This window comes from Mustela lutreola, chromosome 7 (genome assembly GCF_030435805.1).
Source record: "Mustela lutreola isolate mMusLut2 chromosome 7, mMusLut2.pri, whole genome shotgun sequence".
In the NCBI taxonomy this organism is placed as follows: domain Eukaryota; kingdom Metazoa; phylum Chordata; class Mammalia; order Carnivora; family Mustelidae; genus Mustela; species Mustela lutreola.
Genome location: NC_081296.1, coordinates 55481799 through 55504477, shown reverse-complemented (window position 1 = coordinate 55504477; position 22679 = coordinate 55481799). Strand labels below are relative to the sequence as shown.

The window sequence follows — 22679 nt, the reverse complement described above, 5'->3', positions numbered from 1 at the left end:
AGGAGCTTGCACTGAGTTAAGCGAGGATCCAGCAATCCCAGAGTGTACTCTCTGACTGTATTGATGTCACTTCAACTAAAGTCTCCATGCATGTCAGTCAGTTGTGACTTACTGATCTATAGCTACCAAAATGAAATAACTGATGTTAGTAATAATGACCATTAGAAATCAAGAAAAGATATTATCTTCAGGGTGTCTGTTTCCTTACGGCATAGAAGAAACATTTTACAAAGATCTCTTTTAAAATAGCTAACAATCATAAGTGCCAGCTAGCATTTACAGGGCTAACTTTGGTTATCTATGACACTTTATCCAGAATTTTTCTCACTACCACTCATGATTTAGGTTGTGCTGTATTTTCATTTTTTAAATCTAATTTTTAACTAAGACCTTTTAACAATTCTGAAATATAGCTCTTCATAACCGGCATGCTTCTTGGTACTTTTTTTCCACACCTACCTGTTAAGCTTTATTTGGCTAAACCAACCTCAACATCGCTAATGTTACAATGAACTTGTTAGACTAGATGGACAAGCCTCATAGTTTTAGGCGGAATATCAGACATTGAATACTCCAGTCAAATACCTCAAAGTGTCCACAGGTTAATATGGTAGTCTTAGCAGGTTTGATTTTCAGCTATTGGGGAGGGACAGGAACAAGTGGTAAGTTTCAATTCTGTTTAAATAAGGTTGTGAATCTTGTGGGATGCACTGTGGGAGTACACTGGGGGGATCGGATCGCAAGTGTTCCAGACAGGAACCACAATCCCCATGTTCTCCATGTTTCACCACAGGGGTCAAACTTTTCCTGTAAAGGGCCAGACAGTCAGTATGTTAGGCTTCACAGCCCATAACGGTCTCTGTGGCAACTACTTAACCAGGCTTTTCAGATGCCTAAAGCAGCCATGGACAACTCATAAAGGAACGAGCATGGTTGTTCATCAACAATGCAACTGGAATTTCATAGCTTTCCCCATGTCAGGGAGATTATATTTCATTTTCACCTTTAAAAATGTAAAAACCATTCTTGGATAGCCAGAATGTCGGCTTGTCCCGCGGGCCGCAGTTGGCAGACCCCTGCTTTATCCCACATGCACAGACTCCGGCAAAAGGGGTGGGGGTTAACGTCAAGGAATGTGTCCACCAGAGGTGAGGAAGTCACACCCTCGAGTCCTGGCATTCCCGGGTCACGCCTAAGACCCGCCACCTGCCTCGCTGGCGGCGGCGTGCAGGTCGCGGCGGGGGAAGGCAAGAGTAAGAGAGGGACACACCTCCGCAACGGAGGCCCAGGACCCAGGGCACTGAGATGTGGGAGGAGTGCAGGACCGGGTCTCCGACGGGCCCCGAAACTTGGGACTTCCCCCAGGACCGTTCCCTGGGTCGCTGCCGCCGCAGGTAGGTCACTCACTCGGAATGGCCGGCACGAACGAAGGCCATAGCAACAGCGCGACTAGAAGGACTAAGAACTTCATGGGCATCGTCCGCAGCACTCCGCCATGCGACGGGAACGTCCTGGGCCACCAGGCCGGGTACCTCAGGGCCGAAAAGAGAGGGTGCCTAGGGCGACTGTCCCCCACTCAGGGCCGTGGGCGCCCTGCAACGGTTGTCCCCAGCGCGCAGGCGCAGCGAGGGGTGGGGGGAGGGGAGCGCGAGCGGCCGAGGCCCGCCCCTCCTGGAGAGGCGCGTAGGAGGCGGGGCGACAGTGCTCAGCCGCGCCCCGGTGCGCCTGCTCGCTCGGGTTTCGGAAACTGCCCGCGCGAGGTACTCCGAACTTGACGCCCGGGCAACTCCGGGAGCTGTGAGTGCTGGGATGTTTCGGGGGGGACTCCGCGAAGGATGGGCGTATGGCGGTGCCTGAAAGACCGCCCTTGCGCGGATGGAGCTGTCTGATGGAAAACACAGACGAATAGCCTGGCAGTTACAGCCGCGTGGAAGTGCTGTAGTGGGGGAAGCACTCGGCACTGTGGATCACAGAGGAGGTTCCCAGCAACCCAGAAGGGCTGGGAGGAGTCTCCCCAGAGGGAATAAAGCTAGGCGCTCCCGGGGAACCGAAAAGTCCAGTCTAATTGCCGCGATGGGGTGGGGAGCAGGTATTGGAGGTGAGGTAGAAGAGCTAGGTAGTCATTAAAGCCACTTTAAGGGGCTTGGGTTTGTTTTGTTTTGTTTTTCCAAAACATCCCCCTCCCTCCCTTAAAAGACAAGCTATGGAGACAAACTATGGTGAATAGATGCGTGATTGTCTAGGGTTAGGGATGTGAGAGAGTGTGGCTATAAAAGGATAGCATAAGGGAGTGATTTGGAGTGGCACATAGTTGTGGTGGCCTTAGAATCTAAACACGTGTTAAAAGTCACAGAACTGTACACCACCAAGACTAAGTTTTACTATAGGGTAATATTTAAAAATCTATATGCACCCATATCTCTGCTTCAGGAAGCAAAGGGCATGGGTTTTATTCTGAGGCAATGGGGAAATAGTGCAAGGTTTAGAGCTGGGAAAAGTGACGGGGAAATAGTGCAAGGTTTAGAGTTGGGAAAAGTGTAATTAGGTTTGCATATCAGAAAGCTCCCCTTGCTGTGTCAAGAACTGGTTGGAGGGAAAGAAGCAAGACTAAGAGGAAGGGAGCCAAGTTAGGAGACTGTTCTGGTACTCCAAGCACAGATTGACAGAGACCTGGACTCATACTGGCAGAGCACATAGGGCCCGTGGACAGAGTTGAGAGACATTTAGAGTTAGAATCAACAAGACTGGGAAATTGTCTGAATGTGAGGACTGAGGGAGGAGATCTTGCTCATGTTTCTGGCTTGAGCACCTTGCATGTGGTGTGAGATGGGGAATACAGGAGTTGGGGGACATGGAGGAAGAGAAGTTTACTCTCAGCATTGTTCTGTTGAGATGGGCTTGGGACCTCCTACTGGCCGGGCCTGTCCAGTGAGTGGAGGAATGTGGGGCCCTAGAAAAAGCTGAGATGAAGAGAGAGGTGTAGGAGGCATCAGAACCTAGAAGTGGGGATGTATGATTGGATCGCCTGAGGAGAGCTTTTAGAGGTGAAGGCCCTTAGGGGTACATTAGATCCCTGGAAAACATGGCAGGCTAGAAGGAGGACGAGCAAAGGAAACAGAAAGTGGAGAGAGGAAAAGCAGGAGAGAATGGAAGCTTTATAGGAAAGGAGGAGTTGAAGGCTGTCACAAGCTTCTGAGAAGTCAAACAGAACTTGATTCAGCAGCAGGATCCTTGACAGAAGCAGTTCAGTGTAGTGGTTTAGGCAGAAGCCAGACTACAGGAGTTGAGGAATGACTAAGAGCCTAGGAAATGATGACAGCTAATACAGACAACTCTTTCAAGGTTGGTGCAGGAGTCTGGGGTGTGCCCTACCAGAGCTCTTCTAGAATCAAACACTTACAACTATTTGGAAAGCAATTTGGAATATGTAACAAAAGCCTTAACATAATATAAATACTATGATGTAAATTACATAAAATAAATTCAGTGGGGGATATGTCCTAAGATAGCCATATTGGATAATCATCTATAATATAATTTAAAAAAATAAGAGAATGGTAAAGTTTGTTTCTAAATAAGCATTCTAAAATATTGTTATAATACTGGGCAACTATTAAAATGGTGTTCATCAGGCACATCTAATTTGGCTAGAATACTGGGCAACTATTAAAATGGTGCTCTTAAGGCACCTAGGTGGCTCAGTTGGTTGGGTGATTGCCCCGGGCTCAGGTCATGATCCCGGAGTCCCAGAATCGAGTCCTGCATCAGACTCCCTGCTCTGTGGAGAGTCTGCTTCTCCCTCTGACCTTCTCCCCTCTCACGCTCTCTCTCTGTCTCTCTGTCAAATAAATAAATAAAATCTTTAAAAATAAATAAATAAAATGGTGCTCATAAAGTATATCTAATTTGAGGAAATCTTTCCATTGTAGTGGATTATATTTGAGGTATTAACTGAGGTTTCACCTTCCCTGAGCTTCCTTGTCCCACTACCTTTCATTCCACCATTGAGATATCTGTGGTCACCTTAATGCATGTGCTTCAGGGAAGAACAGCTAGAATCTTGAACAGAGAAGTCAAAAGACAGGCTGAATTTCTTTTCTTTTCTTTCTTTTTTTTTTTTTTTTTTTGAGTTCATGATGGGGTTGAAAGTTAAATCACTTTTATAGGAACTGCTGCTTAGCTGAAAATTTTTGTTTTTGTTGTTTTGTTTGTGTTTTTAGTGGACATGCTTGCTTGACTTTGAATATCAAAAGCCAAGGAAACTGGTGGACAGGAGAGCATAAACCATAGATTGGGGGTGGTTTCAGGATGATGTATAATCTGTTTCCCCACCACTGATTGCAATTTACAGAGATAACTTACATCTCCTGGACTGAGTGAGGGGCTGTTAGTGAGAGGTTCAAAGAAAATGTTGGTTTATTAGGCCCAGAGTTGGGGTTGATTTTTGCTTTTTTGTATGTTTATATAAATCAGGTAAGACCTTAGTGGCTTTCAACTTATGGATCATCCAAATGGACATGTTGAAAGGCATCTGTCTGGCTCAGTCAGAAGAAAGTGTAACTCTTGATCTCAGGGTTGTCGCTTCAAGCACCATATTGGGTGTAGAGATTACTTAAATAAACTTAAAAAAAAGAAAGAAAGAAAAACAAATGGACATGGTGAAATAGTCAAAGTATATCCTTACTGTGGGATTTTAGTTACCAAGAATGACTTTTTTTTTTTTTTTAAGATTTTATTTATTTATTTGTCAGAGAGAGAGAGAGAGAGAGAGAGCAAGCACAAGCAGGGTAGTGGCAGGCAGGGGAGAAGCAGACTCCCTCCTGAGCAAGGAGCCAATGTGAGGCTCAATCCCAGGACCCTGGGATCATGACCTGAGCCAAAGGCAGCCGTTTAACCGCCTGAGCCACCCGGGCACCCCTCTGTTGAATTTTTCAAACAAGATTGTATTATATATTATGCATTTATCATGTAATTAAAATAAAAACTTTTTACAAAATCTAGAAGCTTGGAGGAGAAGTAGTAGTAAAAGTAATATGCATCTTATGCCTTCTGCTTTCTCCTATTGGCTTCACTGAAATATGTTTTTTTAAGAGAGGGAGAGGGAGGGAGGGAGATATGATAGGATAGGGAGAGAGAGAATCTTAAGTAAATTCCATGCCCAGTGTGGAGCCCATATGGGGCTCAATCTCATGACCCTGAAATTATCACCTGAGCTGAAATCCAAGAGTCAGATGCTGACTGAGCCACCCAGGAGCCCTTCACTGAAATATTTTTAAAGTGACTAATTCACTACCCCCAAAAAATGTATTTTGGCCTGTATCTCTGCTTCGCCTTTGGAGTCTTTAAACTGTTCTGATGCTTAATCACACAGTATCATTTAATATTATATGATTTTTTTTCAGGGATGTATTGTATCTTCCCTTTATATTGGTTCTTATGTTTCTCCATTTCACACAGCTTCTTGTTGGTGCTCAGTAAAGATTTACAGTTCATGCTCTTCCAGCCTAAAGGAAGAGACACCAACCTGTCCTTCCTCTGAATCTCCCAGATCTATTAAAATCCACTGTGTTTCAAGGCCCAAATGCCATATCTGCTAGGAAGCCACCCCTTCCTTGTATGGTATTTTTCCCTTCCCCATATTCCCACAGTACTATTTTTTCATTTAATTACTGTTTTTTTCATTTAATTACTATTTTATTTTTACAATTCAGACTTCTCTAGACCAAAGTCTTTGAGGTCAGAAAAGCAGATTTAAGTTATCCCTGCGTTGCACTCTCCCCACCCCAGCCAAAATATTGCATTCATAGGTTGCTCAATAAATACATGTTTGAGTTCAAAGGAAAATGAAAGGTTGAGAATTTTTTTGTAGGTTTTTACAGAATCCTGAAAGGAACTAAGTTATTCAGCTGCAGAGACAACCTCCAGCACAAATTGCATTATCAAGAAACTCCTCAGCTCCTACGTGTCTGTGAGGCCATTATTTAAGCTCAGGTGCAAGGAATGGCACTGGTCTCATCTGCTCTTTTCTCTGTATATCCCTGCAAGTAATTCTGGACAATAAATTTCTAATTGTGGAATTGCTGTCAAATGAAATGCACCAATTCCTATACCCATCAATAGTGTAATGACTTAAGAGGCGCCTGGGTAGCTCAGTTGGAAGTGTCTGATTCTTGATTTCAGCTTGGGTCATGATCTCAGGGTCATGCAATCGAGCCCCACATCAGGCTCTGTGATAGGTGTGGAGCCTGCTTAAGATTCTCTCTCACTCTGCCCCTTTCCCCTGTCTGCTTGTGCATGCTTTCTTTCTCTCTCTTTCAAAATATAAAGTAGGGCACCTGGGTGGCTCAGTTGGTTGGGTGACTCAGGTCATAGTCCCAGAGTCCCAGGATCAAGTCCCTCATTGGGCTCCCTGCTCAGCAGGGAGTCTGCTTCTCTCTCTGCCACTCCCCACTGTTGTACTCACTCTCTCTCGCTCTCTCTCTCAAATAAATAAAATCTTAAAAAAAAAAAGAACTACAAAAAATAAAATAAATTGCATAATGACTTACTAATACTGGATGTCATCATCTTTGAGGATCAACCATGTTAAGCATGGTATCTTGTTCTTCTATCGTTTCCCTTTGTTTTTCAGTTATGCAAAGACTTCTGCTTACTCTCCCTGTCTTCCCCCATCTAGAACTTCCTCTATACTCTTAATGTGTATCTAAAGCCTACACTTACCTGCTCTGTATTTTTTTTTTTTTAATTTGAGAGAGAGAGCATGAGTGAGAGAACAAAAATAGAAGGAGCAGCAGAGGGAGAGAGAGAAGCAGTCTCTCCAACTGACCAAGGAGCTTGATATGGGGCTTGATCCCAGGACCCTGGGATCATGATCTGCCTGCTCTGTATTCTTTCTCCTATTAACCCAGTGAATTTGAATTAGTAGACTAAGGTTAGCAGAGTTATGTTTGTCTCCCTGAAGAATGAAGCATATTTGGGAAGTCCTGCCCCCATCTCCACTATTCTCCTGAAACCAATGCATAGGGCAGCTTTGACCATAGCCTTTGGTTTACTTAATGCCAAAGCAATTTTCACATATCAAATCTTAAATGTCACTTCCTGAGAGCATTTGGCACAGTACCTGGAAAAATAGTTGAAATTCAATATTTACTAAATGAATGAATCCACCCACCTCCCTACCCATACATCCACTCAACCACTCTAAAACTCATCATAGCCCTTACTAGCACAAGATCACCTATGGTTTTGTCGGAAAATGACTTCAGCCACCTGGGGGCAGCAGAGCCTCACCAATGGCTGGGCTAGACCTTGCTAGCACTTCTGAGCATCTCTCCAGTTGGGGGTCTGGGAACTGGATTCTGATCTTGTTGTGCTAGAGGATGTTTTGCTAGCATACATTTTGATTTATTCTCATGCCTTGAACTCTTAACACACCAAATAGCATTTAATAATTCTAAAAATGATTCTGTAATACTAGCCTTTATTCTCCATGGGTGATTTTCTTCAGTTTAGGCTGTCTGGAGGAATGTTGCATATCCAGTCTTCCTCTAATTGTTAAAGCTACTCGATATGCATTTGCATTACAGACAGACCTGGGCTGAAATCACTTTGTAAAATGAGACCTGAAAGCACACAGAAGTAGTAGTTTGACCCTTGGAATTACCCTTTTTCTGCAGGTGCTGTACCACCTGAGGTAGGCAAATGTATTTTTTATTCACAATACAGGACCTCTGACTTGGCTTCATGGAATGTTTTTGTTTTGTTTTAATAAATGGATGGCAAAGAAATTTTGGAATGGGGATGAGAAGAGCTTGGAAGGAGGTGCAAGCATGTGAGCCTAGGAATGTTTTTAGTTCTTTCCAGGGAAACCCTCCCTCTTTCCTTTTGTCTCTACAAAGTCAGCATGCAAAATCCTGTGAAAGTCTGAGAATATAGCTGGTCACTTACAGAGATGTCAGAACGATGATTTATTGCCCTATGAATTCTTCTACCTAAAAGGTCCCTGGAATTCTAAAGGAGTTCTCACTACAAATTTAATTTTAATTCACTTAACTTTTGAAAAATGGTATATGTCCTCACTAAATGGGAAGAATCTTAAGGACAGGGACCGTGTCTTTTTGTGTTTGTGTCCCAGGAACTTTTCACAGTGTCTATCAGAATGTGCTCTGTAAGTATTTGTTGAATAACTTGAAATTTCCTAGCTAATGCCACCAAATCAAATAAAAGGTGACCTTGGGTAAGAAAGATTTTAATCTCTCTGGATCTCATTTTCTTTCCCCACCCCCACCCCCAAATACTCAGCCTTTGTTTTTGAATACTGGCTTTAGTCTAAACCTTAGAGACTCTATATTTCCTTTTATACTCACAGGTGTACCAGAAAGGAAGACTAAATATGTATTAGTATCCCAGTTCCATTGATAAGAAAATTGAGACTCGGGCTAAAAGATTCAGTCAGATCACCTAGTCACATCCTCATTTACAAAGATCACAAAACACATGTTTTTTTGCTTCTAAGTACAACATGCTTTTCACTGCATTTCTCCAGAGTATAAGAGATAATCATACTAGACAGTCTCTTCAGACCATTTTTCTGGCTTTAGCAGTGGTTCTCAGTCCTCACAGCACATTAGAATTAGTACAGAGCTTTTAAAAAATAACCAGGAAACAAGACTGTGTGGTATTGGCAGCAGACGGATAGCCATGTAGATCAATTGAACAGGATATAAAATCCAGAAAAAGACCCAGATATATATACCCAACCAATTTTTTTTTATAAAATGCAAAAGCAATTCAGTGGGAAAAGAATAACCTTTTCAAGAAATGGAGCTGGAGCAATTGGACGTCCATAGGTTAAAAAATATAACTCAACCTGAACCTCACACCTTTCACAAAAATTAACTCAAAATAGATCACTCTAAAACTTTAGGGGAAAAAAATAGAAAAAAATTTTTAGGACTTAGGACTGAGCAAAGAATTCTTACACTTGACTCCAAAAGCATGACTATACAAGGAAAAAATGAATGAAGTGGACTTCATCAAAATTAATAAAGTTTTTTCCAAAAAAGACCCTATTAAAAAGATGAAAAGATAAGCTACAGGCTTAGACTAAACATCTGTGAAACACAAATCCAACAAAGGACTAGTATCCAGAATATATAAAGAGTTCTTAAACTCAGAAGAAAAGAAAATTCAATTAAAAATGGGCAAGACACATTTCATTGAAGAGAATCTACAGATGGCAAATATTGCATATAAAAAGATGTTTAATATCATTAACCATTAGGGAATTGCAAATTAAACTCATCATGAGTACCACTACATACATATTAGAATGACTAAAATAAAAATAGTGACAACACAAAATGCTGCCAAGAATGCAGGGAAAGAGACACTGACTGGCTCAGTTGGAAGAACCCATGACTCTTGATCTGGGGGTCGTGAGTTTGAGCCCCTTGTTGGATATAAAGATTACTTAAATAAATAAAAAAAATTTTTAATGCAGGGAAATAGGATTACTCATAAATTCCTGGTGGGATAAAAAATGTTCTAATCATCATGAATGACAGTTTGGCATTTTCTTATAAAACCTGAAGAAGCGGGGCACCTGGGTGGCTCAATGGGTTAAGCCTCTGCCTTTGGCTTAGGTCATGATCTCAGGGTCCTGGGATAGAGCCCCACAGAGAGCCTGCTTCCCTTCCTCTCTCTCTGCCTGCCTCTCTGCCTACTTGTGATCTCTATCTTTCAAATAAATAAATAAAATCTTAAAAAAAAAAACAGATGAAACAACTATGACTCAGTAGTTGCAATTTTGAGCACTTGTCCAAGAGAATTAAAAACTTGTGTTTATACAAAAACTTGGACATGAATCTTCATAGCAGTTTTATTGATAATCAAAAAAGTTGGAAACAACTTAGCTGTCATTCAATGCATAAATGGTTAAACAAATTGGTAAGATTTTTCTATTGCCTAATGTATGGTCTCTTCTGGAGAATGTTCCATGTATACTTCAGTAGAATGTGTATTCTGCTATTATTGGGTGGAATATCCTATATATCTGTTAAGTCTAGTTGGTTTACAATGTTGTTCTATTTCCTTATTCTGTTTCCTTATTGGTCTTCTGTTTAGATGTTCTGTTCATTACTGAAAGTAGGATATAGCAGTCTCCAACTATCATAGAACTATTTTCCACTTCTATCACTGTTTGCTTCATATCTTTGGGGCTTTGTTGGTTGGTGTGTGTAATTATTATAACTTCTTAATGAATTGAACCCTCTACCAATATGTTATGTCCTTGTTTGTCTCATAATAGTTTTTGAATTAAGATCTATTTTCCCCCCTGATTTTCATATTGTCATAAAGTTCTGCTTGGCTTACCATTTGCATGGGAATATCTTTTTACAAACTTTCACTTTCAACCTATGCATGTCCTTAGATCTGAAGTGACTGTCTTGTAGGTAAAGAGTTTCCCAGACAAACGAAAACTAAAGGAGTTTGTGACCACTAAGCCAGCCCTGCAAAAAATATTAAAAGGGATTCTTTGAGTAGAAGAAAAGACCAAAAGTGAGAAAGACTAGATAGGAACAGAGAAAATCTTCAGAAACAATGATGAAACAAGTAATAAAATGGCACTAAATACATATCTATCAATAATTATTCTGAATATAAATGGACTAAACACTCCAATTAAAAGACATACAATGTCAGAATGGATTAAAAAAAAAAAAAAAGACCCATCTATGTGCTACCTACCAGAGACAATTTTAGACCTAAAGACACCTGCAGAAAGTGAGGGGATGGAAAAACGTTTATCATGCAAATGGACAGCAAAAGAAAGCCAGGGTAGCAATACTTCTATCAGACAAAGTAGTTTTTAAACCAAATACTGTAACAAGAAATGAAGAAAGGCACTATATCATAAAAAAGGGAACTATCCAACAAGAAAATCTAACAATTGTAAATATTTATGCCCCTAACTTGGGAGCACCCACTTGTATAAAATAATGAATAAGAAATATAAACGAACTCTTTGATAATAATACAATAGTAGGGGACTTTAACGCTCAACTCACATCACATAGATTATCTAAGCAAAAAATCAACAAGGAAACAATGGCTTTGAATGACATACTGGATCAGATGGACTTAACAGATATATTCAGAACATTTCATCCTAAAGCAGCAGAATACATTCTTTTTAAAAGCACATGGGACACTCTCCAGAATAGACCACATACGGGGTCACAAATCAGGCCTCAACCAGTACAAAAAGATTGAGATTATACCATGCTTATTTTCTGACCACGGCACTATGAAGATTGAAGTCAACCACAAGAAAAAATATGGAAAGTCCACAAATACATGGAGGTTAAAGGACATGCTACTAAGGAACGAATGGGTCGACCAAGAAATTAAAGAAGAAATTAAAAACTACATGGACACAAATGAAAATGAAAACACTATGGTCCAAAACTTTAGGGATGCAGCATAAGCAGTCATAAGGAGGAAGCATATAGTAATATAGGCCTACCTCAAGAAGCAAGAAAAATTTCAAACAGCCTAAACTTACACTAAAAGAGCTAGAAAAAGAATAACAAATGAAGCCTAAAGCCAGCAGAGGGAGGAAAATAATAAAGATTAGAGCAGAAATAAATGATATAGAAACAAACAAAAACAGAAGAGATCAATGAAACCAAGATCTGGGAACTTGTTCTTTGAAAAAATTAATAAAATTGATAAATACCTAGCAAGATTTGTCAAAAAGAAAAGAGAAAGGACCCAAATAAATAAAATCACAAATGAGAGAGGAGAAGTCTCAACCAACACTACAGAAATACAAACAATTATAAGAGTATATTATGAAAAATTATATGCTACCAAATGGGCAAACTGGAAGAAATGGATAAATTCCTGGAAACATATAAACTACCAAAACTGAAACAGGAAGAAATAGAAAACTTGAATAGACCAATAACCAGCAAAGAAATTTCATAAATAATCAAAAACAAAAGTGCAGGGCCAGATGGCTTCACAAGGGAATTCAATCAAACATTTAAAGAAGAGTCAACACCTGTGCTCGCTTTGGCAGAATATACTAAGCATTAATACTATTCTTCTCAAACAGTTCCAAAAAAAAAAAAAAAAAAATAGAAATGGAAGGAAAACTTCCAAACTCATTGATGAGGCCAGCATTTTCCTGATTCCAAAACTGGACCAAGACTCCACTAAAAAAGAGAATTACAGGGCCATATCCCTGATGAACATGGAGGTAAAAATTCTCAACAAAATACTAGCAAATTGAATCCAACAGTACATTGAAAGAATCATTTACCATGACCAAGTGGGATTTATTCCTGGACTGCAAGGTGGCTCAATATTTGTAAATCAACAACGTACTACACTACATTAATAAAAGAAAGGATAAGAACCAATACATGAATTAATAATTAATAAATGAATCAATAAATGAAGAAAAAGCATTTGACAAAGTGCAACATTGATTCTTGATAAAAATCCTCAACAAAATAGGGTTAGAGGGAACATACCTCAACATAATAAAGGCCATAGATGTGGTCAACTAATCTTCAACAAAGCAGAAAAGAATGTCCAATGGAAAAAAGACAGCCTCTTCAACAAATGGTGTTGGGAAAATTGGACAGCCACATGCAGAGAATGAAATCGGACCATTTCCTTACACCACACATGAAAATAGACTCAAAATGGATGAAGGACCTCAATGTGAGAAAAGAATCCATCAAAATCCTTGAGGAGAACACAGGCAGCAACCTCTTAGAACTCAGCCGCAGCAACTTCTTCCTAGGAACATCACCAAAGGCAAGGGAAGCAAGGGCAAAAATGAAGTAGTGGGATTTCATCAAGATCAAAAGCTTTTGTACAGCAAAGGAAACAGTTAACAAAACCAAAAGACAACTGACAGAATGGGAGAAGATATTTGCAAACGATATATCAGATAAAGAGCTAGTATCCTAAAATCTATAAAGAGCTTAGCAAACTCAAAACCCAAAGAACAAATAATCCAATCAAGAAATAGGCAGAGAACATGAACAGACATTTCTGCAAAGAAGACATCCAGATGGCCAACAGACACATGAAAAAGTGCTCCACATAACTCAGCATCAGGGAAATACAAATCAAAACCACAAGGAGATACCACCTCACACCAGTCGGAATGGCTAAAATTAACAAGTCAGGGAATGACAGATGCTGGCGAGGATGTGGAGAAAGGGGAACCCTCCTACACTGTTGGTGGGAATGCAAGCTGGTGCAACCACTCTGGAAAACAGCATGGAGGTTGAAAATAGAGCTACCCTATGATTCAGCAATTGCACTACTGAGTATTTACCCTAAAGATACAAATGTAGTGATCCAAAGGGCCACGTGCACCCAAATGTTTATAGCAGCAATGTCCACAATAGCCAAACTATGGAAAGAACCTAGATGTCCATCAACAGATGAACGGATAAAGAAGTTGTGGTATATATGTGCAATGGAATACTATGCAGTCATCAAAAGAAATGAAATCTTGCCATTTGCGACGACATGGATGGAACTAGAGGGTATTATGCTTAGTGAATTAAGTCAGTCGGAGAAAGACAACTGTCATATGATCTTGCTGATATGAGGAAGGGCAGAAGCAACATGGGGGGTTTGAGGGTAGGAAAAGAATAAATGAAACAAGATGGGATTGGGAGGGAGAAAAACCGTCAGAGACTCTTAATCTCACAAAACAAACTGAGGGTTTCTGGGGAAAGGAGGGTCAGGAGAGAGTGGTGGGGTTATGGACATTGGGGGGGTATGTGCTATGGTGAGTGCTGTGAAGTGTGTAAACCTGGCAATTCACAGACCTATACCCGTGGGGCTAAAAATACATTACATGTTTATTAAAAAATTTTTAAATTAAAATAAAGACCATAGATGAAAAATCCACAGCTAATATCATCCTCAATGGGGAAAAACTGAGAGCTTTTCCTCTATGATAAGAAATAAGACAGGGATGTCCACACTCACTACTGTTATTTAACATAGTGCTGGATGTCCTAATCTCAGCAGTCAGATGACAAGATGAATAAAAGGCATCCAAATCAGCAAGGAAGAAGTCAAACTTATACTATTAGCAGATGACATGATACTATATATAGAAAACCCACACAGCAATTTCTAGCAAAAATTGCTAGAGTTGATACACGAATTCAGTATAGTTGTAGGATACAAAATCAATGCACAGAAATCTGTTGCATTTCTATATTCCCAATAATGAAGTAGCAGAAAGAGAAATCAAGGAATTGATCTCATTTATAATTACACCAAAACCCATAAGATACCTAGGAATAAACTTAACCAAAAAGATAAAATAACTGTACTCTGATAACTATAAAACACTTATAAAAGAAATTGAACACAAAGAAATGGAAAGATATTCCATGCTCATGGATTGGAAAAACAAGTATTGTTAAAATGTTTATACTACCCAAAGCGGTCTACAGATTTAATGCAATCCCTCTCAAAATAGCAATATCATTTTTCACAGAGCTAGAACAAGCAATCCTAAAATATATATGGAACCACAAAAGACTCTGAATAGCTAAAACAATCTTGGAAAAGAAAGCAAAGCTGGAGGCATCATGATTCTGGACTTCATGTTATGTTACAAAGCTGTAGTGATCAAGACAGTACAGTACTGGCACAAAAACAGGCACATAAATCAATGGAACAGAATAGAAAACCCAGAAATGGACCCACAACCATATGGTTTACTAACCTTTAACAAAGCAGGGAAGAATATCCAATGGAAAAAGACAGTCTCTTCAACAAATGATGTTGGGAAAACTGGACAGCAACATGCAGAAGACTGAAACTGGACCATTTTTCTTATACCACATACATAAATAAACTCAACATGGATGAAGACCCTAAATGTGAAACAGGAATCCATCAAGATCCTAGAGGAGAACACAGGTAGCAACTTCCTTGACCTTGGCCATAGCAACTTCTTACTGGATATGTCACCAGAGGCAAGGAAAACAAAAGCAAAAGTGAACTATTGTAACTTCTTCAAGATAAAAAGTTTCTGCACAGTGAAGGAAACAATCAAAACTAAAAGGCAGCCTGTGGAATGGGAGAAGATATTTACAAATGACATAGCTGATAAAGGGTTAGTGATACAAAATTTATAAAAAGCTTATCTAACTCAACACCCAAAAAACAAATAATCCAGTTAAGAAATGGGCAGAAGACAGGAACAGACATTTTTCCAAAGAAGACATCCAGATGGCCAACAGACACATGTAAAGATGCTCAACACCACTCATCGTCAGGAAAATGCAAATCAAAGCCTTAATGAGACACCACTTCACACCTGTCAGAATGGCTAAAATTGACAACACAGTAAATAACAGGTGTTGGTGAGGATGCAGAGAAAGGGGAACCCTCAGGCACTATTTGTGGGAATGCAAACTGGTGCAGCCACTTCGGAAAAATAGTATGGAGCTTCCTCAGAAAGTTACAAATAGAACTACCCTATAATCCAGCAATCGCACTACTAGTTATTTACCCAAAGGATACAAAAATACAGATTTGAAGGAGTACATGCACCCTGATGTTTATAGTAGCATTATCAATAATAGCCAAATTATGGAAAAAGTTCACGTGTCCATCAGCTGATGAATAAAGAAGATAAAGAATATATATATATATATATATATATATATATATATATATATATCTTCTCTATATATCTTCCATTATAGATATATAGAGGCATAGATAGATATCTGTATCTATAATGGAATATTACTCAGCCATAAAAAGTAATGCAGTCTTTCCATTTGCAATGATGTGGATGGAGTAGAGAGTATATGCTAAGTGAAATAAGTCAGAGAAAGATAAAAACCATATGATTTCACTCATGTGGAATTTAAGAAACAAAACAGATGAACATAGGGGAAAAAAAGAAAAAAGAGGGGCAATCCATAAAAGACTCTTAACTATAGAGAACAAACTGAGGTTTCTTGGAGGGGTGATGGGTGGGGCGATGGGTTAAATGGGTGATGGGTATTAAGGAGGGCATATGTTGTGATGTACACTGAGTGTTGTGATGAATCACTAAATTCTATACCTGAAACTAAAAAAAATAATAAAAATTAAAAAAAAATAAAGTGAGTCTCTTATAATCGATGCACATTTGGATCATAGTTTTTTAAATTCATCCTGCCAATCTCTGCCTTTTGTTGGAGAGTTTAATTCATTTACATTTAAAGTGACCATAGATAAAAGACTTACTTTTTCATTTGCTATTTGTTTTCTGTATATCTTATACCTTTTTTGTTCTTCTGTTTTCTTCATTACTGCCTTCTTTGGTGGTCATTAATTTTTTCATAGTACACCATTGTGATTCCTGTCTCATTTCCTTTTGGGTATAATTTTTAGATATATTCCTAGTGGTTACCATGGAGATTACAATTAACATCCTAAATGGCAATCTAGTTAGAATTGATTTCAACTTAACTTTAATAGCATACAAACTTCTGCTCCTATACAGCTCCATTTCCTTCTTAGATTTTTTTCCCCTCAAAAATTACATCCTTATATACTGTGCACCCATGACATAGACTCAGTGATTGTTTTCTGCATTTGTCTTCTAGTCATGTAGGATATAAAAGTAGAGTTAGAAACCAAAAATACAGCAATGCTGACTTTTATATTTACCTACATACTTCTACTAGAGAGCTATATTTCTCAAACGGCTCTGAGTTACTGCTTAGTGTCTGTGCATTTCAACCTAAAGAACTCCTTTAAGTATTTCTTGTGTGGCAGTCTTACTGGCAACAAAATCCTTTTTGTCTATTCAGAAATGTCCTAATTTCTCCTTCATCTTTGAAGGGTAATTTTGCCATAAGCACAATTCTCAGCTGCCAAGGTTTTTTGTTTGTTTGTTTGTTTGTTTGTTTTTTCTTTCAGAACATTAAAAAATGTCATGTCACTCACTTCTGGCCTCCACGTGTCTGATGTGAAATCTGCTTTAATCTTATCGAGCCTCCTTTTTATATACTTAGTCAACTTATCTGTTGCTACTTTCAAGGTTCTCTTTGTCTTTGTTGACAATTTGATTATGTGTCTCAGTGTGGCTCTCTTTGTGTTTATCCTTTTTGAAATGTATTGAGCTTCTTGAGTGTTTAAATCCATGTCTTTTATCAAATTTAGGGAGTGTGATACCATTATTTCTTCAAATATTCTTTGTGTACTTTTTTCTCTGGCCTTTCCTTCTGGAACCTTATAGTAGTGTCCTACACATCTCTCAGGCTCTGTTGAGTTTTCTTTGTTCTTTTTGTTGTTGTTGTTCCTCAAACTGGGTTTTTTCACTTGATGTATCTTCAAGTTTGCCATTTTTTTCTTCTTCCTGGTCAGATCTATTGAAACCTTCTAGTGGGTTTTTCATTCAGTTATGGTATTCTCAGCTTCAGAATCCAGTTTGGCTCTTTTTCTATCATTTCTATTTCTGTGTTAATATTCTCTTTCTCCATATTGTATGGAGAGAGTTTCTTTACCATTTGTTCATGGTTTCCTTTAGTTCTTTGAGAATATTAAAGACAATTTATTTAAAGGTTTTTTCTAATAAGTTCAATGTCTTCCCTAGGTACATTCATATCTTCTGTGAATGGGTCATGCTTTTTTGTTTCTTTTTATACTTCATAATTTTTTTTGAAAACTGAACATTTTGAATATTAAAATGTGGCAACTCCAAAAGATCAGATTGTTTACTCCTTCAGTGTTTGTTATTTTTGTTTTCTGTAAGCTTCAGCTATTTGTTTGCCTAGTTACTTTTCTAAAGTATTCTTTAAAGTCTTTGATCTTTGTTATAAGCGATCTCCAAAGTCTCTCTTTCTTTAGCTTATATTCAGGTAGTGTTTTAATAGATTTCCTTGAATCCCAGAAACTGAATGAGAGGAAGACACAAAGAGAGACACCTCTCCTAGTCTTTGCACATTGGCTCAGTTCTAGGACACTCCTTCCTTGCTCCTTCACCTCATTTCAATTCCTAATTGCTCCGGCTGGAACTTCTAGTATGATGTTGAATAGCATTGACGAAAGAAGTCTTTTAATTTTGATTCTAATCTTAAGGGGAGAGATTTTAGTCTTTCACTATTGAATATGGTATAATTTGTGGGGTTTTTTATTTTAAGATTTTATTTCATTATTTGACACAGAGAGAGCACAAGTAGGCAGAGCGGCAAGTAGAGGGAGAGGGAGAAGCATGCTCTCCACTGAGCAAGAACATGATGCAGGCTCCATCCCAGGACCCTGGGATCATGACCTGAGCTGAAGGCAGACACTTAACCAACTGTGCCGCCCAGGCACCCCTTATTTGTGGGTTTTCATATATGCCCTTCCCTCCCCCCCCCCTTTTTTTTTGTTTTTACCAGGTATGTACAGAACCACTGATCTGGTTAGAAAAGAGAATCATTGAATATTGGAAGTTTATAGGCCAAATCCCCCATTGTATAGAAAGAGAAGGTGAGGCTACATGTTTTATCCAAACTACGCAGAGCTTGGACCAATAATAAAAACAATAACTATATTTTTTTTACTTACTGAATGCCAGTTACTATAGCAAATAACACTATCACATTTATTCTTCCTATCAATACTATGACGTAGGTACTACTATTTCCATCTTATAAATGAGGATGCTGAAGCTTGGAAAGTTTAAGAAAATTGTTCTAGGTTACATAGCTTGTAAAATGATGAGCTGGTGACCATGGAAGATCTGGTTATGTCAGAAAGTAAGGAAACTTTCAGAGATTTATAAAAGCTTGTCAAAAGAAGTAAACCATCTTGAAAGGGTTCTGCTGGCCAAATATGTAACAATGTGAGCATCAAAAAATATTTAATGTGGGGCACTTGGGTGGCTCAGTGGGTTAAGCCGCTGCCTTCAGCTCAGGTCGTGATCTCAGGGTCCTGGGATCGAGTCCCACATCGGGCTCTCTGCTCGGCGGGGAGCCTGCTTCCCTCTCTCTCTCTCTCTCTGCCAGCCTCTCTACCTACCTGTGATTTCTCTCTGTCAAATAAATAAATAAAATCTTTAAAAAATATATTTAATGTAACTGGTTGAAGTACTTAGAATTCAGAATGATATTCCATTATAAATTCACAATGCTATTAGAATAAGGGTAAAAAGCCAAACTCATTTGTTACTAGTGGTGGTAGCTATAGCATTAACTTTGAAAATTGGTAATTACTTTCTTACTTTGAAAATAGGTTATTAAAGGAAAGTAATTAAGCATTTATCCTACTTTTTCATTAGGATCTGTTATCAGGATAATCAGATTAACCTTATTGATGAGGGAGAGTCTGATTTATAGGGACATGCTGGATAATAAACTTATAACCCCTAATGAAATAGTTGATTCATGCAAGGATCAACAAAAGATGTTAAAAGCATCAGGTGAAAGACTCGATGAGAACTGGTGTTTTACATTTTCACAAAATTTCACCTTACAGGTTACTTGCTAAGCACAGGAAAATTTAATTTTGTAATTCTGGTATCAAGTTATCATCATCTTAACCCAGGGATCACTCTTAGCATTGCAAATATTGGGAGAACTAGATTCAAGTGCCTTCTAGTGTGATGAAAATGAAGTATACAGCACCACCTATAAAATATTCTTGACAAAAAATATTTAACTTCTGGTTGAAAGAAAAGAGGAAGGAAGAAAAAACACTCATGCAGTTGTATGAGGAAGTAAACAGACAAATTCAGAAGGTGTGACTTCAATAAGTGAATGGTAAGATAGTTCAAGATTGAAGAGACATACAATAAGATTATAAATGAATAAACCAGCTATAAAGATATTTGGGAGACAGTTGAAAAATCTTGGCTAACTTCTAGATATTAGATAATATGAAGGAATATAGTTAGAGATGATAAGGTTATTGTCATATAGAGAAATGACCTTACTTTTTAGAGATGCCTACTGAAATACTTAGGGTGAAATATAATGATGTCTGTGTTCACTGTACAACATCTCAACAATAAGACCAGTATGGCAAACATGGCAAATATTAATGGTAGTTGACTGGTATGTGTATGTAAACTATTTGATTTGTTCTAGTTTTTTTTTTTTTTTTATGTTGAAAACTTTATCATGGAAATTGGTAGGAAGCATTACATGTTAAAAAGGTATCTCTGTTTTCCCTTAAGACACACAAACATGAAGAAAAAATGTCAAGGGATAGTCCCAGGATAGGCAGTCAAGTCAACAAGGAACAGCTAGCAGCACCACTCCAAAGTGACCAACAAGAATAAAAGCTAGACCCTGCACCTAAAAAGGAAGGACATCAAAAGTGCCGGATCATACGTAAATTCTGAGAAGAGGTACTAGAGAAAAAGTGGCATAAAATGATGGAGGATGTCCTGTGGAGAGGGGAAGACACCAAGCACCTGCAGTGATGTGGATAAAGAAATGGAGTGGAGGCTCCAGGTAGCAACTTTCACTTGCTCCATGAAGCCAAGGGACACACTCACATTCTTCTTAGATCATAGAGAGAAGTGGGACATCTACTTCCTCAAGGGATTCTCAGAGGAAGTCCCAGAGACCCCAGAAAATTTCTCAGAAACCCTAGAGAAATTTATGAACTCAACCAATCTCTTCCTGATATTCCTGCATTTCCAAGGGCAGCTGTTGAATCGTAAAGCTTCCCTTTGTAAGAGTCAGACCATGCTCAAAGATTGGAAAATTCAGTATTGTGAAAATGTCAGTCCCTCCCAAGAGAGCCCAGAAACAGGCTCACACTGTCACTTGACATTAAAAAAAAAACAATAATGTGGGAGGTGGGGAATCCTGAGGTACTAATAATGTATTCTTTCTTGATCTAGATGCTGGTTATGTGAGTGTGTTGAGCTTGTGAAAATTTAATAAGCTGTATATTGTAAGTACACTTCATGTTTGCATGTTATACTTCAATTAAAGGTTTATTTTCAATCCCTTTATAAGAGTTCAAATGATGTTTTCCAAGATTAAACTATTATTCCTAGCAATTCTTCTTTATTCCATACATTTCTAATACTCTCCGTTAGTTCTTTGGTTGCTTTCACAAAGTACTAAGTTGATTAACAGGAACTGTTTAATGGGTGGGAAGAGAGAGAGTTATCCTTGGTCTTTGAGTAGTTGCTCTTCAGTCTCTTCCTAATTGTTGCATCTCACAAGGATGTCCTGACCCACTTCCTTCCCCTAGTCCATTTGGAACCTTCCAGAAATAATACTTTTATTTAGAGCCACTCACAGACAGCTTCTGCTTCCTGTTTTAAAATATCTTAAAATTTACTTTAATTGAATGGGGTGCCAAGATGACAGAGTAAGAGAACCCTAAGTTCACCTCATCCCATGGATACAACTAGATAACACATCAGTGTAGATAACCCAGAAAATGACCTGAGAACTGTCAGAACAAACACTACAAGGAAAGGTAGAGAAGAGGCTAGAGGCCATATCAAAGAGGGCAGGCAGGGCAAAGACGTGGTGGGCAGCTAAATGGACTGTGGCTGTCCAGGGGGAAGGAAGCTACAGGCATAGAGAAAGGAGAGAAATGGATTATCACACCAGGGATCCTATGCAGGGAAGATAAATTCCCAAAACATTTGACTTTGAAAACCAAAGGGACCAAATTTTGTGACTTCTTACAGTGAGACCTAAAGCCTGGAATTTTAAAAATCAGAGAGTTCAGTTCTGGGAGAGCCTGGAGGGCAATAGGAAGCTGAGTCCCCACCCTTAAAGAGATAGCATGACAAACAACCTGTGAGTTACAGTAGAGAAACAGCAGTTTGAAAAATGTCTGGAACTCACAGAAGTGAGAGAGTTATTTATGCATCTCAGAGCATGTCCAGAGGGGCAGCATTGGAGGTACTTCTTCAGGAACAAAGGAGGTGGCAGGTGCCATCTCCCTCCCCCACACTTCAACAGGAACACACAGCCTCCTGTAGGACTGCAGGAACCAGCTCAATGCTGACATTCACTAACTAAGTGGCTTACATCAAGTCCCACCCTCTATGCTTCAGTGGATCCACCCTTCCCAATCACTTTACCTCAGTTCAAGCAATGTGGGTTCCCTTTCTCAGAAGACTAATGCAAATCTTCCTAACACCATGTCTCCCCACCAGCACTTTTTGTAGGGCCTTGGCACAGTGGTGGCAGTGGTGGTGGCTGTAGGCCCTGTGCAAGCCCAAGGCACACCTCGTTAAAACTGAGAACCCTGCCCAGGCAGCCCCAGTCCCAGTAGTGGCAGCAGGCCTCACTTTGCAAGCTCACTGGTGTGTACCTTGTTAAAACTATCTGCCTCACTGTGGCCAGGGACCAAACACGGTCCGCAACAGGCAAAGAGAGCCTCTGCAGACAACTGGAATGAAAGAAAAATGGGCAGGACACACAGCAGTACACATAGGAGATACCACTAAAGCACCAGGTTCTGATAAACAGGGACACCATGCTGCAGGGCATTACAGGACCTCTTCCTCATAAGGCCATTACTTTTAAGAACAGGAGACATACCTGACTTTCCTAACACACAGAAAAAATGCATAGAGTTAAACAAAATGAGGAGATAGAGGAATATGTCTCAAATAAAAGAACAGAACAAAACTACACTAAGTGATTTAAGCAAAACAGATA

General features: G+C 39.2%; 1 protein-coding gene and 1 long non-coding RNA gene across 2 annotated transcripts in view; one reads left to right on the top strand and one right to left on the bottom strand.

Annotated features, from left to right (window-relative positions):
- SPESP1 (sperm equatorial segment protein 1) overlaps positions 1-1644 on the bottom strand; it is a 30092-nt gene extending 28448 nt beyond the window's left edge. Inside the window, exon 1 of the mRNA XM_059180932.1 lies at positions 1408-1644. Within this exon, the coding sequence (XP_059036915.1) occupies positions 1408-1477 (70 nt within the window). The 5' untranslated portion in view covers positions 1478-1644. The remainder of the gene's footprint in view (positions 1-1407) is intronic.
- On the top strand, positions 1198-21007 carry LOC131835987 (uncharacterized). The gene is made up of 2 exons (XR_009355445.1): positions 1198-1394; positions 20216-21007. It is a non-coding gene; the product is annotated as an uncharacterized LOC131835987 (long non-coding RNA).
- The last annotated feature ends 1672 nt before the right edge of the window (positions 21008-22679 follow it).